The sequence below is a fragment of the Pseudophryne corroboree genome, chromosome 6 (assembly GCF_028390025.1).
Source record: "Pseudophryne corroboree isolate aPseCor3 chromosome 6, aPseCor3.hap2, whole genome shotgun sequence".
Lineage (NCBI taxonomy): Eukaryota > Metazoa > Chordata > Amphibia > Anura > Myobatrachidae > Pseudophryne > Pseudophryne corroboree.
The window spans coordinates 442,591,290-442,609,797 of record NC_086449.1 but is presented as its reverse complement, the minus strand read 5'-3'; the positions used below and the strand labels follow the sequence as shown (position 1 = coordinate 442,609,797).

General features: G+C 43.9%; 1 protein-coding gene across 3 annotated transcripts in view; it reads right to left on the bottom strand.

The window, feature by feature from the left end:
* The window catches only part of GRAMD4 (GRAM domain containing 4), a 349,985-nt gene that overhangs the window by 55,756 nt on the left and 275,721 nt on the right, over positions 1–18,508 (bottom strand). For all 3 annotated transcript variants that reach the window (XM_063927113.1, XM_063927114.1, XM_063927115.1), the window contains exon 10: positions 6,172–6,220. In XM_063927113.1, the coding sequence (XP_063783183.1) occupies positions 6,172–6,220 (49 nt within the window). The remainder of the gene's footprint in view (positions 1–6,171; positions 6,221–18,508) is intronic.

Here is an 18,508-nt window from a genome sequence, read left to right as displayed (position 1 = left end):
AAAAAGTCAAATGTATTTCACACACAAAGTGATCCGACGTTTCGGGGTCCAAGGCGCTTAGACCCCGTAACGTCGGATCACTTTGTGTGTGAAATACATTTGACTTTTTGACAGACTTAGAGTGCCGCTTTACTTGTTCTCTCTACCCATCCTTATCTGAGATGGCACCTAAGCACTGAGCCTTGGAGGGGGAGTGCCGGTCCTTACAGTCTTTCTATAATATATATATATATATATATATATATATATATAAACAGGCAAAGATGCGGCACTCACGAACTCTTGTAAAAATAAGTCACAGACCCAGTTCAGGTATGATCAACGTTTCAATCCTCTTTATGGATTTTCGTCAGGAACAAGCATAAAACATGTATAACAAAACTCACCTTATATCCCCATTCACCAATGACCCCCAGGTGGACGGCTGCTCGCTCCAGCGCGGGAGTCTGCAAGCATTGTCGCCGAGTGGTGACGTCATCGCGTATCCGCGCGACGCACGTCCAAATGCTGCCATGGCAACTAGGCGGCTGTAAACAAAAGAGGAACGATAATAACCGCTGCCCCGCTGTGATCTATCAGCAAACTGCTAAAGAGTACAATGTTGCCATGATAGCATGTGTAGATACAACAACAATATTCAATGAAGCTAAACAAATAATGCATCCCACTGTAATACGATGTAGTAATCACTATATGGAGGTCTTAGTCATAACAATGCTAAATACAGCATAAATACATCGTTATCGTGCAAGTTGATCGTTGCTATGGTAACGCAACACAACTCAGTAATACTGAAAAGAAACATCAAAAAGTAATAATAAAGATGGTAATACAAATTCGGTAATAAAGAAAAAGCAGATCCATAATCAGAATGAGCATCACTAACACCATAACCACCAAATTAATGTAGTGGTATCACATATTACCGAATTTGTATTACCATCTTTATTATTACTTTTTGATGTTTCTTTTCAGTATTACTGAGTTGTGTTGCGTTACCATAGCAACGATCAACTTGCACGATAACGATGTATTTATGCTGTATTTAGCATTGTTATGACTAAGACCTCCATATAGTGATTACTACATCGTATTACAGTGGGATGCATTATTTGTTTAGCTTCATTGAATATTGTTGTTGTATCTACACATGCTATCATGGCAACATTGTACTCTTTAGCAGTTTGCTGATAGATCACAGCGGGGCAGCGGTTATTATCGTTCCTCTTTTGTTTACAGCCGCCTAGTTGCCATGGCAGCATTTGGACGTGCGTCGCGCGGATACGCGATGACGTCACCACTCGGCGACAATGCTTGCAGACTCCCGCGCTGGAGCGAGCAGCCGTCCACCTGGGGGTCATTGGTGAATGGGGATATAAGGTGAGTTTTGTTATACATGTTTTATGCTTGTTCCTGACGAAAATCCATAAAGAGGATTGAAACGTTGATCATACCTGAACTGGGTCTGTGACTTATTTTTACAAGAGTTCGTGAGTGCCGCATCTTTGCCTGTTTACACTCTTTTTATGAGGGCACCAGAACCAGCTTTATCACAGGTGGAGTGCCGGGTAAACTGTATTGTGTATATATATATATATATATATATATATATATATATATATATATATATATATATATATGTATGTATGTGTGTGTGTGTATATATGTATATATATATATATATATATATATATATACACACACACATTATATATATATATATATATATATATATATATATATATATATAATGTAGTGTAATCGGTTAACCATGAGACATTACACTCAAGTTTAGTAAAAGCATAGGTTAAACACAGACAGGTTTGTTATGTTCCGGACCTGTCATTATCAAGTATATGTATCATTGATTTTTATATATGTTGTTCAGTCCACGTTTTGTGCTTTTAATGTTTACTGTCACTATAATATTGTTTTACACTGATTTTTATTGTGGGGCTTTTTCCTCACATCTTATTTTTGTGTTCACATGTTTTTACATATTGTTACTATGGTGATGTGTAAATGCATGCTGCTCGTTTTCCCCAGACCTCCCGGCGCAGATTCACGTGACCTCACTGTTTCCGGTGACGTCAGGGTCCTGAACCCGGAAGGAGATGCGGGCGTCCGTGGACTGCGGCCGACGGCGGGCGAGGTACGGGCGGCATGTAAGTATAAATGTTTGTTCATGTAACATGCACATGTTATCCTGATGACGGGGTGAGACCCCCCGAAACGTCGTTCCTGACTAAAGATTTTCTGCACTTTAAAAAACGCTGGGAGTGCCGCCTCTTTTCTTTGTATACATTGGGATTCATTTTCTCATGGAGGGCACCCCAGCAAGTTATTTATAGGTGACGCTGTCCCTTTGAGTGCCGGGTTGTATCGTTATTTTATATATATATATATATATATATATATATATATATATATATATATATATATATATAGCAGGGGTTCCACAAAAGTGGAGGGGGCACTCACTAGTAAATAACATATACAATTAAATAGCATAAAAACATTCATGATTTTAATAGTCAGTTGCACCAATTCGCCTTTGATCGACGTTTCGACCCCTTGACCGGGTCTTTCTCAAGATAGGCAGGATCGGTAAACATTCACATCATTTTTCATTTTTCAAGGTATATACATAGTGTCCTCAATAGAGATCTAGAAAAAAAGAGAGAACATAGGACCACTCTTAATGCCTCCCAGGCCCCACTGTTGCGCTTAGATCATATACTAACTAACACACGGCAACTTACACCGTGTGTGTGTCAAATAAGATTAAACAAAATAAAAAAGATTAAACAAAATAAATAAAATAAATTAATTAAACAAAATAAATTAAAAAATAATAAATAAATAAAGTAAACCAAACGCCCAGTGGATAATATCCTACTACAGTGACCACCACAGTGACTCCATATACCAAAACAAGCGAAGGCTTACGTTGAGGCCTCACTTAGGGGAAAAAGATCCCGATAATATCTATCCACTCAGCTGGTATGTTGCTCAAATCCTAAAAAACCAATGTGTACAAAATAAGCAAATATTTAATTAGCAAAACCAATGTTGTTTAGCTCAACAAACATGTATATATAAATACCTACGTACTCAGCAATTGTACCGTCACAGGTAAATGTGAGTAGGCTTCCAATATAATATAATTCACAAGTGTCATCCTATAAACACAAAAGGGGGAAAAAGTGAGAGTGGAGACTACAGATATACTAATTTAACATGTGAGAGTGATAAACACCAACTACTCACAATATGCCAGCAGTCATTCCAGTCTAAGTGAGTCCAGGTGTGCCACTATTCGATTCCACAACATATCAAAACATGATCACTGAAATAAATAGTATGCAGTACCAATATCAATCACTAATAAAATAACAGTACAGACAGGGTCGATAACCCCTAAGCGGTGGGTACTTACACTACGATGTTCACACAGTCAGAGGGCACCTGGTTCTACACATGTAGTCTGAACGACGGAAGATTTAAACCCAGGCGGCCGGAAATGAACAACAACGTCACATCCGCTGCACGCTGTCATCAAATTCCCGCAAAGTCAAACCAGAGTTGGCACCCCACATCTTTAGGTAACATTACCCACCTGCGCGTAACTGCAGGCGAGTGCCCGGCATTAGACACCGCCGTCGCCGCTACACACCATAGTCCGGGACGCACCATGCTAATAAAGTAAAAATGTATTCTTATTTCTTTCTATTTACATTTATTATTATTATTTCTTGGTTATTTTACTTTATTAGTTTTTATCTATTTTTCTTTAGCCTATATATATTCTCTATTCCATATTTCCTATTTGTGATAGTGAGCCCAGTGAACATATTACACAGGATCCTGTTAGCTTATTGCACCACCACTTGGCGATGAGTGTATTTCTAGTCAGCTGTAGCGATGCGTCTCACCATTACCCGGTGGAACGCACACTTCCGGTGCATGACACGCATGACGTCTCGCGGATATAGTTTGGTGATGTGTTTCCGGTCCGTGAGACGCATGGTGCGTCCCGGACTATGGTGTGTAGCGGCGGCGGCGGTGTCGAATGCCGGGCACTCGCCTGCAGTTACGCGCAGGTGGGTAATGTTACCTAAAGATGTGGGGTGCCAACTCTGGTTTGACTTTGCGGGAATTTGATGACAGCGTGCAGCGGATGTGACGTTGTTGTTCATTTCCGGCCGCCTGGGTTTAAATCTTCCGTCGTTCAGACTACATGTGTAGAACCAGGTGCCCTCTGACTGTGTGAACATCGTAGTGTAAGTACCCACCGCTTAGGGGTTATCGACCCTGTCTGTACTGTTATTTTATTAGTGATTGATATTGGTACTGCATACTATTTATTTCAGTGATCATGTTTTGATATGTTGTGGAATCGAATAGTGGCACACCTGGACTCACTTAGACTGGAATGACTGCTGGCATATTGTGAGTAGTTGGTGTTTATCACTCTCACATGTTAAATTAGTATATCTGTAGTCTCCACTCTCACTTTTTCCCCCTTTTGTGTTTATAGGATGACACTTGTGAATTATATTATATTGGAAGCCTACTCACATTTACCTGTGACGGTACAATTGCTGAGTACGTAGGTATTTATATATATACATGTTTGTTGAGCTAAACAACATTGGTTTTGCTAATTAAATATTTGCTTATTTTGTACACATTGGTTTTTTAGGATTTGAGCAACATACCAGCTGAGTGGATAGATATTATCGGGATCTTTTTCCCCTAAGTGAGGCCTCAACGTAAGCCTTCGCTTGTTTTGGTATATGGAGTCACTGTGGTGGTCACTGTAGTAGGATATTATCCACTGGGCGTTTGGTTTACTTTATTTATTTATTATTTTTTAATTTATTTTGTTTAATTAATTTATTTTATTTATTTTGTTTAATCTTTTTTATTTTGTTTAATCTTATTTGACACACACACGGTGTAAGTTGCCGTGTGTTAGTTAGTATATGATCTAAGCGCAACAGTGGGGCCTGGGAGGCATTAAGAGTGGTCCTATGTTCTCTCTTTTTTCTAGATCTCTATTGAGGACACTATGTATATACCTTGAAAAATGAAAAATGATGTGAATGTTTACCGATCCTGCCTATCTTGAGAAAGACCCGGTCAAGGGGTCGAAACGTCGATCAAAGGCGAATTGGTGCAACTGACTATTAAAATCATGAATGTTTTATGCTATTTAATTGTATATGTTATTTACTAGTGAGTGCCCCCTCCACTTTTGTGGAACCCCTGCTATGTATTTGTGGCTGACTGAGTCAGTCCCACTGGGTGCACCCTGAACATGTTTCTATGTATTTTTTGATGTGAGTGCGGATCTCCAATGATATATATATATATATATATATATATATATATATATATATATATATATATATATATGAAACACAAGTTAACAATGCAGTTAGTCAGTCAACCTCTTTAAACAACGGACAAAATCAAACAGGAAAGTCACATTTCATGGGATGCAACACTGAGTTCATTGCGTTGGCAGCAGATCTATCATTAATTTCTTAAAAAAATAAGTTCTACAATCAAAATCTGACAACGATCTGCAGAGCAATGATTACAGTAGGACAAAAAAAAAACCAAACAAACAAAAAAACAAAAACTGTGCATGCAAATAATTTCCCATTTAATTTCACCAACACAGATTGATACTAAGGGGGAAATCAATTGAGGGTTAAGTGTGTGAATTGCCGTGGCATTTAAACTCCATCAACAGCAGCCCAACTCGCACACTTTGTTCAGCAGATTCATACCCTGATTTACTCTAGAGTGCTCCCTACCCTATAAGGTAGTGCGATCCTGCTGGCGTAAAGCGTGGCGGCTACCACGCATATTCAGCCGGGTAATTGCGTTTGCCCTCAATTAAACTCCCCGATAGTCTCAATCCATAATACCAAAGCACATACATGCTTTTTTTTTTCTGTTTGGTTCTTTTGGGATAATGGTAGGAGTTTATGAGCACATTCTTAAGGAGGCTTTTATTTGACATACAGAAATAATATTCATAACACATTACACAGGTACATCAGGACTCACCCTATTCTAATCCTACATTAGACATGTAAGCACTCAAGATTCTGCGGCAAATGGAACAAATATGAACAGACTTGCTACAGGACTTACTATAGGCTCTGAAACTTGAGGCACAATGCTCCACTGTATCCGCCAACCCCTATGGACAAGTACAAACAACAACAAAAAAAATGGTGAATATTACAAACTGCAAATGGAATGTTAGTAAAATTACACTGAATTCCCCAGCGTAATAAACACAGTTTATTTCTAAAACAATATGTCATTTAAAAAGTACACTGTTCTATTTGATAAACCCTTACAAGCATACATGCATAAGATTAGATAAAACACACACACACAAACGAGTGGGTAAAATAGAAACAGAAAAAACACAGTAAAACGGGAGGCATTTGATATACCGGCTGTCAGGGTCCCGGAGCTCACCATACCGACGTAGGAATTCCAACAGCTCGCGTACCGACAACTATTCTCCCTCTTGGAGTGCCCACGACACCCCTGGAGGGAGAATAAATAGCCTGGCGCAAGTAGCGTGCCACCGTGCCCACAGCGTGGCGAGCGCAGCAACTCCGCAAGGTGCTTTTTTTGTGTGCTCACCCCTCTGCCTGCATGCCGTGATCCCAGCGCCGGCATAACATACTACACCCCAGTAAAACATGTCAGTTAAATTAAGGATATACACATCTGCATAGTGAAATAAAAGGTTAATGGCTTTGTAAACATTACAAGGGCACACACATTACACCGTATGGCATTTATTACATTCCGTCTAATGGCCTGATTGATAGATTAATGCAGTAAGCATGGGATGTGGTTAACATCCTGGCAGTTGGGATGCCGGTGATCATGTGACAGACTCCGGTATCCAGACATCAGGGCTGGAGGCAGGGGAGGGGTAAAATAATTACCACCGTCCCCTGTCAGCATTCTAATTGTCAGAATGCCGGTGTCTGTCATGTGACCGCCAGCATCCCGACCCCCGATATATTGTATTACACCCATGAGAAAAGGAGCTACATCTTTGGACGCAGCTGTGGTGCCAAAAATAAGATTCTACTCACCGGTAAATCTATTTCTCGTAGTCCGTAGTGGATGCTGGGGACTCCGTAAGGACCATGGGGAATAGACGGGCTCCGCAGGAGACTGGGCACTCTAAGAAAGAATTAGGACTACTGGTGTGCACTGGCTCCTCCCTCTATGCCCCTCCTCCAGACCTCAGTTAAGGAAACTGTGCCCGGAAGAGCTGACATTACAAGGAAAGGATTTGGAATCCAGGGTAAGACTCATACCAGCCACACCAATCACACCGTATAACTTGTGATAACATACCCAGTTAACAGTATGAACAACAACAGAGCATCAACCAAACGGATGCCAACATAACATAACCCTTTATTAAGCAATAACCATATACAAGTATTGCAGAAGAAGTCCGCACTTGGGACAGGCGCCCAGCATCCACTACGGACTACGAGAAATAGATTTACCGGTGAGTAAAATCTTATTTTCTCTAACGTCCTAGTGGATGCTGGGGACTCCGTAAGGACCATGGGGATTATACCAAAGCTCCCAAACGGGCGGGAGAGTGCGGATGACTCTGCAGCACCGAATGAGCAAACACAAGGTCCTCCTCAGCCAGGGTATCAAACTTGTAGAATTTTGCAAAAGTGTTTGAACCCGACCAATTAGCTGCTCGGCAAAGCTGTAATGCCGAGACCCCTCGGGCAGCCGCCCAAGAAGAGCCCACCTTCCTTGTGGAATGGGCTTTTACTGATTTTGGATGCGGCAATCCTGCCGCAGAATGAGCCTGCTGAATCGTGTTACAGATCCAGCGAGCAATAGTTTGCTTTGAAGCAGGAGCACCCAGCTTGTTGGATGCATACAGGATAAACAGCGAGTCAGTTTTCCTGACTCCAGCCGTTCTGGCTACATAAATCTTCAAAGCCCTGACTACATCAAGTAACTTGGAATCCTCCAAATAACGAGTAGCCGCAGGCACCACAATAGGTTGGTTCAAATGAAAAGATGACACCACCTTCGGCAGAAATTGCGGACGAGTCCGTAATTCTGCCCTGTCCATATGAAAAACCAGATGGGGGCTTTTACATGACAAAGCCGCCAATTCTGACACACGCCTAGCCGAAGCTAAGGCCAATAGCATGACCACCTTCCACGTGAGATACTTTAGCTCCACGGTCTTAAGTGGCTCAAACCAGTGAGATTTCAGGAAACTCAACACCACGTTAAGATCCCAAGGTGCAACTGGTGGCACAAAAGGGGGCTTAATATGCAGCACTCCCTTTACAAACGTCTGAACCTCAGGAAGTGAAGCCAGTTCCGTTTGAAAGAAAATGGATAGGGCCGAAATCTGGACCTTTATGGACCCTAATTTTAAGCCCATAGTCACTCCTGACTGTAGGAAGTGCAGGAACCGGCCCAGCTGGAATTCCTCTGTAGGGGCCTTCCTGGCCTCACACCAAGCAACATATTTTCGCCATATACGGTGATAATGTTTTGCTGTCACGTCCTTCCTAGCCTTTATCAGCGTAGGAATAACGTCATCCGGAATGCCTTTTTCCGCTAAGATCCGGCGTTCAACCGCCATGCCGTCAAACGCAGCCGCGGTAAGTCTTGGAACAGACAGGGCCCCTGTTGCAACAGATCCTGTCTGAGAGGCAGAGGCCATGGGTCCTCTGTGAGCATTTCTTGCAGTTCCGGGTACCTAGTCCTTCTTGGCCAATCCGGAACAATGAGTATTGTTCTCACTCCTCTTTTTCTTACGATTTTCAGCACCTTGGGTATGAGAGGAAGAGGAGGAAACACAGACCGACTGAAACACCCACGGTGTTACTAGTGCGTCCACAGCTATCGCCTGAGGGTCTCTTGACCTGGCGCAATACCTTTGTAGCTTTTTGTTGAGGCGGGATGCCATCATGTCCACCTGTGGCAGTTCCCATCGATTTGTAATCTGTGTGAAGACTTCTTTATGAAGTCCCCACTTTCCCGGGTGGAGGTCGTGCCTGCTGAGGAAGTCTGCTTCCCAGTTGTCCACTCCCGGAATGAACACTGCTGATAGTGCTTGCACGTGATTCTCCGCCCAACGAAGAATTCTGATGGCTTCCACCATCGCCACTCTGCTTCTTGTGCCGCCCTGGCGGTTTACATGAGCCACTGCGGTGATGTTGTCTGACTGAATCAGCACCGGTTGGTTGCGAAGCAGAGGCTCCACTTGACGCAGGGCGTTGTATATGGCCCTTGGTTCCAGGATATTGATGTGCAGACAAGTCTCCTGACTTGACCACAGCCCTTGGAAGTTTCTTCCCTGAGTGACTGCCCCCCATCCTCGGAGGCTTGCATCCGTGGTCACCAGGACCCAGTCCTGTATGCCGAACCTGCGGCCCTCGAGAAGGTGAGCACTCTGCAGCCACCACAGAAGAGACACCCTGGCCCTGGGGGATAGGGTGATCAGCCGATGCATCTGAAGATGCGATCCGGACCACTTGTCCAACAGGTCCCACTGAAAATTCCTCGCATGGAACCTGCCGAAGGGAATGGCTTCGTATGACGCCACCATCTTTCCCAGGACTCGTGTGCATTGATGCACCGACACCTGTTTTGGTTTTAAGAGGTCTCTGACCAGAGTCACGAGCTCCTGAGCCTTCTCCGCCGGGAGAAACACCTTCTTCTGGTCCGTGTCCAGAATCATGCCCAGGAAGGGCAGACGCGTCGCAGGAATCAGCTGTGACTTTGGAATATTTAGAATCCAGCCGTGCTGTTGCAACACTTCCTGAGAGTGTGATACGCTGATCAGCAACTGCTCCCTGGACCTCGCCTTTATGAGGAGATCGTCCAAGTATGGGATAATTGTGACTCCTTGCTTTCGTAGGAGCACCATCATTTCCGCCATTACCTTGGTAAATATTCTCGGTGCCGTGGACAGACCAAACGGCAACGTCTGGAATTGGTAATGACAGTCCTGTACCACAAATCTGAGGTACTCCTGATGAGGTGAATAAATGGGGACATGCAGGTAAGCATCCTTTATGTCCAGAGACACCATAAAATCCCCCTCTTCCAGGCTTGCAATGACCGCTCTGAGCGATTCCATCTTGAACTTGAACCTTTTCAGGTAAATGTTCAGGGACTTTAAATTCAATATGGGTCTGACCACTATCCCAAATTGTTGACACAGATATCGACACGGATTCTGACTCAAGTGTTGATGGCGATGATGCAAAGTTGCAGCCTAAAATGGCTAAAGCCATCCGCTACATGATTATAGCAATGAAGGATGTATTGCACATTTCAGAGGTAAACCCTGTCCCTGACAAGAGGGTTTATATGTTTGGGGAAAAAAGGCAAAAAGTGACTTTTCCCCCTTCACATGAGTTAAATGAGTTATGTGGAAAAGCTTGGGATTCTCCTGATAGGAAAGTGCAGATTCCCAAACGGTTACTTATGGCGTATCCTTTCCCGCCAACGGACAGGTTACGCTGGGAGTCATCCCCTAGGGTAGACAAAGCTTTGACACGCTTATCTAAGAAGGTGGCCCTGCCATCACAGGATACGGCCTCCCTAAAGGATCCTGCGGATAGGAAGCAGGAAGGTGGTTTCGGTACCACAAACATTGTGGAATAGTAACCCCTTCCCTGTTGAAGGAGGGGAACCTTCACCACCACCTGCTGGAGATATAATTTGTGAATTGCCGCTAACACTACCTCCCTTTCTATGGGGGAAGCTTGCAGGGCCGATTTGAGGTAACGGTGAGGGGGCATCACTTTGAATTCCAGCTTGTATCCCTGAGACACAATCTGTATAGCCCAGGGATCCACCTGTGAGCGAACCCATTGGTGGCTGAAATTTCGGAGACGCGCCCCCACCGCTCCCGGCTCCACCTGTGGACCCCCAGCGTCATGCGGTGGATTTAGTGGAAGCCGGGGAGGACTTCTGTTCCTGGGAACTAGCTGTATTGTGCAGCTTCTTTCCTCTACCCCTGCCTCTGGCAAGAAAGGACGCACCTCTGACTTTCTTGCCTCTTTGTGATCGAAAGGACTGCATTTGGTAATACGGTGCTTTCTTAGGCTGTGAGGGAATATATGGCAAAAAATTTGACTTCCCAGCCGTAGCTGTGGAAACTAGGTCCGAGAGACCGTCTTTAAACAATTCCTCACCCTTATAAGGTAAAACCTCCATGTGCTTTTTTGAGTCGGCATCACCTGTCCATTGCCGAGTCCACAGGACCCTCCTGGCAGAAATCGACATTGCATTTATTCTAGAGCCTATTAGGCAAATGTCCCTCTGGGCATCCCTCATATATAGGTCAGCGTCTTTTATATGCCCCAGGGTCAGTAAAATAGTATCCTTGTCCAAGGTATCCAGTTCCTCAGGCAGAGTATATGTCCATGCCGCTACAGCACTACACATCCAGGCCGACGCAATTGCCGGCCTCAGTAGAGTACCTGAATGTGTATAAACAGACTTCAGGATACCTTCCTGCTTCCTATCCGCAGGATCCTTTAGGGAGGCCGTATCCTGTGATGGCAGGGCCACCTTCTTAGATAAGCGTGTCAAAGCTTTGTCTACCCTAGGGGATGACTCCCAGCGTAACCTGTCCGTTGGCGGGAAAGGATACGCCATAAGTAACCGTTTGGGAATCTGCACTTTCCTATCAGGAGAATCCCAAGCTTTTCCACATAACTCATTTAACTCATGTGAAGGGGGAAAAGTCACTTCTTGCCTTTTTTCCCCAAACATATAAACCCTCTTGTCAGGGACAGGGTTTACCTCTGAAATGTGCAATACATCCTTCATTGCTATAATCATGTAGCGGATGGCTTTAGCCATTTTAGGCTGCAACTTTGCATCATCGCCATCAACACTGGAGTCAGAATCCGTGTCGATATCTGTGTCAACAATTTGGGATAGTGGGCGCTTCTGAGACCCTGACGGCCTCTGTGCTGTAGGATCAGGCACGGGTCGAGACCCTGACTGTCCCAAGGCTTCAGCTTTATCCAACCTTTTATGCAAGGAGTTTACATTATCATTTAACACCTTCCACATATCCATCCAATCGGGTGTCGGCGCCGTCGGCGGAGACCCCACATTCATCTGCACCTGCTCTGCTTCCACATAGCCTCCCTCGTCAAACATGTCGACACAATCGTACCGACACACCACACACACAGGGGATGCTCTATTTGAGGACAGAATCCCCACAAGGCCTTTTGGAGAGACAGAGAGAGTATGCCAGCACACACCCCAGCGCTATATAACCCAGGAATTACACAGTAACTTAGTGTTTACCCAGTATCTGCTGTATTTGTGATTATTGCGCTAAATTTATGTGCCCCCCTCTCTTTTTACCCTCTTTCTACCGTGAGTCTGTAGGGGAGAGCCTGGGGAGCTTCCTCTCAGCGGAGCTATGGAGAGAAAATGGCGCTGGTGAGTGCTGAGGAAGAAGCCCCGCCCCCTCAGCGGCGGGCTTCTGTCCCGCGATTTTGTGTAAAAATAATGGCGGGGGCTCATGCATATATACAGTGTCCAGCTGTATATATGCCCTATTTGCCAGGAGGTACTCAATTGCTGCTTAGGGCGCCCCCCCCTGCGCCCTGCACCATACAGTGACCGGAGTGTGTGGGTTAGTGTGGGCTACCTCATATGAAGACAGGAGTCTTCTGCCGCCGATTTTGACGTCTTCTTGCTTCACCCGCCGGCTTCTGGCTCTGCGAAGGGGACGGCGGCGCGGCTCCGGGAACGGACGACCAAGGTTAAGTTCCTGTGTTCGATCCCTCTGGAGCTAATGGTGTCCAGTAGCCTAAGAAGCGCAACCTAGCCGCAGTTAGTAGGTTTGCTACTCTCCCCTCAGTCCCACGTAGCAGAGAGTCTGTTGCCAGCAGAAGCTCTCTGAAAATAAAAAAACCTAAAATACTTTCTTATTAGCAAGCTCAGGAGAGCTCACTAAAATGCACCCAGCTCCGTCCGGGCACAGATTCTAACTGAGGTCTGGAGGAGGGGCATAGAGGGAGGAGCCAGTGCACACCAGTAGTCCTAATTCTTTCTTCGAGTGCCCAGTCTCCTGCGGAGCCCGTCTATTCCCCATGGTCCTTACGGAGTCCCCAGCATCCACTAGGACGTTAGAGAAATATGCTAATGCTGCAAAAGGCATCTTGTGTTAATAGACGCCTCCTGCATGCTTGTGTAATGTGCTGCTGCATCCGAAGACTTGGATCACTCTGCATGGACATCAGCCTGAGGGTTACTCAGGATGGCCGGGGAATTCACGCTGCAGTGGCCAGGAAATCTACATCTGAAGATACAAATACTGGCCTTGGGGATATGCCTTTGTTTTGGTAAATGAGTCTCTTTGCCATCCCCAGCATGGCAATCAGGATGAGGCTTAGGGGCACCGTGTCCAAAGCAGAGAATGGGTCCTGTGTCTGCACAATACAGGAAAAAAAAAAATCAAGTGTACGCAAACCGATGGTTTACATACATCTCTGAATCAGGCCCCAAGTTCTCTTCATGAGTAGACTCATTTTACATTGCGGAAAAGGGTGAATCTTGACCATCACATACACAGTCAAAATTTAAGGAATGGTGACAGACACTACAAAATACAGAAGTGTGCTTTACACATTAAAGACATACTGAATTCCAAAAAACATTTGTGTATTAGACTCACTAATATTGTTCTAATATTAGCCATCAGGGGTTTTTGTAAACATTATTTTTTTTTAATTGTCAGTGGTGTGCCCAGAGCAAATCAGTTTCAGAACCTGTGCTTTATACTACAGTATCATAAATAAATGAGCTTCTTCTTAGCAATCAGTTGTTAGAATTTGGTCACCTTGTAGACATTGACAATCTGATAAAAATGTGCACTCTGGGGATATGGGGGGGGGGGGGAGGAGGGGCCTGTGGGATTCAATTGCTTTGTGGGCACCCATCAGAGCAATTCAATTGTTTTACTCCGTTGGGCTCAAGTGCCATGCTAAGAGGCTAACGTTGTCTGAAGGCCTGTTTTGAGCAATCAAACTCCCGTTGAGACACCCAGAGCAGAGTTATCACACATTCTGCGCACCACCTCAGGAGGCCACAAGGTGAAATTAATTGCTCCGTCACACATCATCTATTGGCAACTGTAAAGTAAAACAACTGAATTTTCCCCCTAAAATCATCAATTATTGGGATCCGGATTATCAGTTGACCTACATTAGGTCGACAGTAGGTTGATCCCATATGGTCGACAGGCACAAGGTCAACATGGACAAAAGGCCAACATATGAAAAGTCAACAATGGAAAGGTTGAAATTTTCATATGATCGACATGACCATGGTCGATACATATATGATAGACATATTTTGTTTATTTGTCATGATTTTGGACTTTTTCCTTCCTTGACTAGCCATGTCACAAATCATAACCTTTAGGCGAGTGAAGCTTAGCAGAGCGAGACACCAAGCTTGGGCGAAGTGAGAGTGTGAGGGGACAAGTTTCTACAAATGGTGGTCGCAGTTGAAAAAACTATCCACACTAACCCCAAAAATGAAAACAAAAAAAAAAAGTGTCACCATTTTTGTCTTGCCCTTATGACCCTGTCGACCATGTGCCTTGTCGACCATATGGGATCAAACCAATTGACTGCAGACCTACTGAATGTATATCTTTTTTATTTCAGTTATTATGTAGCAATATTACAGCAGAGAACATCAAACATAATACAGAAGCACTTACAGATGTACTAAGAAAAAAAAGTTAGTCATAAAATCTCTAGAGGAGGGCTGGAACAGTTTGCTGGACAAATTCTTAATCAAAGTCGCAGATGAAGTACAGAGGAACTTAGGGGGATATTTAAATAACCCTGATAACGTTTCAGGAGAAAAGTTCAGCCTGCAGACTCTACTTTGGGGCTAAAAAGAGCCCCGGGTTTCAATTAGAGATGTGCGGGTTCGGATTTACCTGGATCTCAAAATGGCATCTTATTGATTCTCGGATGTCACGTGTTTTGAATAGCCAATAAGAAAAATCTGGATAAATCGGAGTTGCGTTAATTTTGACATTAAGAGCAGAGTAAATCCAAACCCACACAGCTCTAGTTTCAATTAGCGCAAGGTTAATTACTGCAGCTAACTAAATATCACCCTAAACAGTGCATGAATTGTGCAAGCATACAACTGTATGGCATACCGGGCACTTTTTTTTCCCCAGCAGCAGCATCCCTATCACTGTGGCTAGCAGTGAAGCACTGTGGCACACCCTCCCCAGCAGGGGGCTGCAGAGCAGCCTTGCACTGTGTCCACATCACTGTGGTCAGCAGTGATTGGGTGGCATGTAATACCCCTCAGGAGTATATCTGCCATAAGGCACCACAGCCCAGCTGATCCTGGACCTGCACAGCAAGATGCTGGGTAAGGAGGGGCATCAGGCAGCAATAATGGGGACAACTGATGGGATAAGGAGGACACCTGAGTGGTACAAAGGTGACTCCTTGCTGGTATATGGGGGACACCTGGTAGAGTAAGGGTTGCACATGCCTAAGATAACGGGAACACTTGGATGCATAAGGTGTACACTTGGCTGGGATAGGGAGAATGCCTAAGGTGGCACTTGGGTGATTATTGTGAAAAATACTGTGTAAAGATGCGCCAGTGAGATCATTATGGTGGCAGGAGCAGGCAGAGCAATTAATTGGGGTACTGTGGATAATAGGTGGGCAGGGGGGGAAATTGCAGGATCTGTAATATACAAAAGAAGTTAAAGAATGGCAGAGGAAGGTGACAAGAGGCTCACCACCCCAGTCTGCCTCACTGCCCCTGTACTCAGTGTGGGTTCTAGACCTTGTGGCGCCCAAGGTCAAAGTTTGCGCCTAGAACCACTCTTGCCTGTACTCTTAAGGACAAGTCCCTTTTGAGTGACCATACCCCCTTTTCCAATGCATGGATGCAGCAGTACACTCAAGAGTGCACACCAAAACCCCTTAAATTTTCCATTTCCCACTTCACAAGTATGAAAAAAGCTGCGGCATTGTAGCATTTCGTATACAGATTCAAACACTGTAGCACACAAATATACAAGTGTTAAAAATTAAATTAATATGCAGTTTGGTGAAGTGGTTTTGGCGCACCTGTACAATATGGTCATCAAGCACTGGAAAACTGAATCAATAACACATTACTGCTTTGTTTGAGACTAATTAAATCTTTATGAAAAAAAGCTGTTTGCAGCACCTAAAGTACATGGTTTTATTTCAACTGCACCACTCAATATCTTAATCTTTGCCTTAAACAATATCTACAAAAGGTCACATAACTTTGTCCTACCCATTCCGGTAAAGGTCGTTACCACCTTCCTATGACTATTTTTTAAACTTGCAACTTTCTATAAATATATTGGTACTCAGCAATGTCACAGCCTTGTTATAGGACACTCACTGGAAATAAATGATATGTATAGTATCCAAGGTGAATACAAAATAATTCATGCTGGAAAAACACAGAAGCCAAGCAGGTAAAACTAATGACAGTAACAGTGCCGGCAGGATGGCAAACACAGGCCACTAAAGTCAAGTCACATAAAGTTAGAGGACGCCTTTATGTCAGCCAACTCTGAATTGTCTGCTCAAAGACGAACTTACAGAAAGAAGAATGACATTTGCCTGTGTTGTGTTTATTTCCTTTTGTCATAATGTATGTGCAACGTGCTTTCTGCAGTTTATTAACCAAGACACTGTTCATCCCATTATTTATCTGGGACACAAAGCTCTTGTTCCACAGTTCATAGGTCACATCATTTCTCTGCTCTAGACAGCTCATTAGCCTTTAATAATTGCCTATCTGTCCAAGTTCCAGTCTTATTATGTGAGAACATATTCAATATTGCCACCTAATCATCTGTTACAGACAAACTGTACACAATGGTAGAACACCTCTTACTTGGTTCTGGCTTGTATTCTGGATATAGGGCCCCGTCTGCATTTGTGGAAGGGATTTAATGTAAAAATATAATATTCGCCTGCAGTTCTTCCATTGATGACTGGGTTTAAAGTACTAATATATTTGAAAGAGCAAAAAGTAGTGCATAAGCAACACAAGGAGTTCAACAACTAGAGAGCTTACAAAATGCCACCTAGTGAAACATGAAAATTGGAACCAACTTTAAAAAAAAAAAGGCACTTTCAGTTTATCCAAATGGTACATTAAATCTACCAATTCATTTAACAATATCTCCAAATGCCTCTTTCGACCATGTCTCTAGAACATCCAGTATCCAGAATTCCATGACTTTCCACATCACAATATTAGATTAGGTTAAAATAAATTTTTATTGAATGTCAATTTACTAGGTATATAAACTGCTTAAGGAAATCGTGCAACAAAATTAGTGCACACAAATTAGGAAAAAAGGATTTGTTAAGATTATACAGTGCTCATGTCAAATGGGTGTTAAAAAAAGCAGATGTATTACGTATCTTTAGGGAGGCACCGCAGTAGCAAAATACAAACCAACAATGATCATGTTAAATAAATCAAAAACCTCAGTTTATATCTCCAGCAGTGTCTCATAAGATTTATTGCAAATGCACACAAACAGAAAAAAAAAGAAAAACATAACTGGATGATAGATTATTTACAAATCTCTACTTATTAAGACTAGGTTATTTAAAATGCTGCAAGTAACCTCAAGGAACCACTGAACCAAAAACTAAACATTGGCTTTTGTAATAGCACCATGAATAAGAACAGTTTATTTAAGAGAATAAGATACAAGTGGAGAGTATGGGGTATATGCAATTAGCGGCGAATCGCGGCAAATTATCGCCGTTTTTTAATTCGACACAATTCGACCGTCCAATTTCGGCAAGTGGTTGCCGAAATTCACCATATTAAATGGAAAACGGATTCGACAGTCCCGCGGGCGAAAAACGGCCGATTTGCCGGATTTTGCCGCGATTTTAAAAAACGGGGAAAAACACGAAAAAAAATGGCGTGGGGTCCCCCCTCCAAAGCATAACCAGCCTCGGGCTCTTCGAGCTGGTCCTGGTTCTAAAAATCCGGGGGGAAAATTGACAGGGATCCCCCGTATTTTTAAAACCAGCACCGGGCTCTGCGCCTGGTGCTGGTGCAAAACATACGGTGTGGTTCTCCAAGTACCAGCTTGCGGGGGAGGCTTACTGGGACTTGTAGTACTACTGGAAAAAACATTCTTTCAATTTTGACAAGGCTATCAGCCCCCCATCCGCAGCCCTTGGATGGGGGGGGGGGGGGGGGGAACAGCCTCGGGCTTCACCCCTGGCCCTTGGGTGGCTGGGGGGGACGACCCCTTGATTGAAGGGGTCCCCACTCCCCCAGGGTACCCCGGCCAGGGGTGACTAGTTGGATATTTAATGCCACGGCCGCAAGGCACTGTATAAAAGTGACCCCCGGCTGT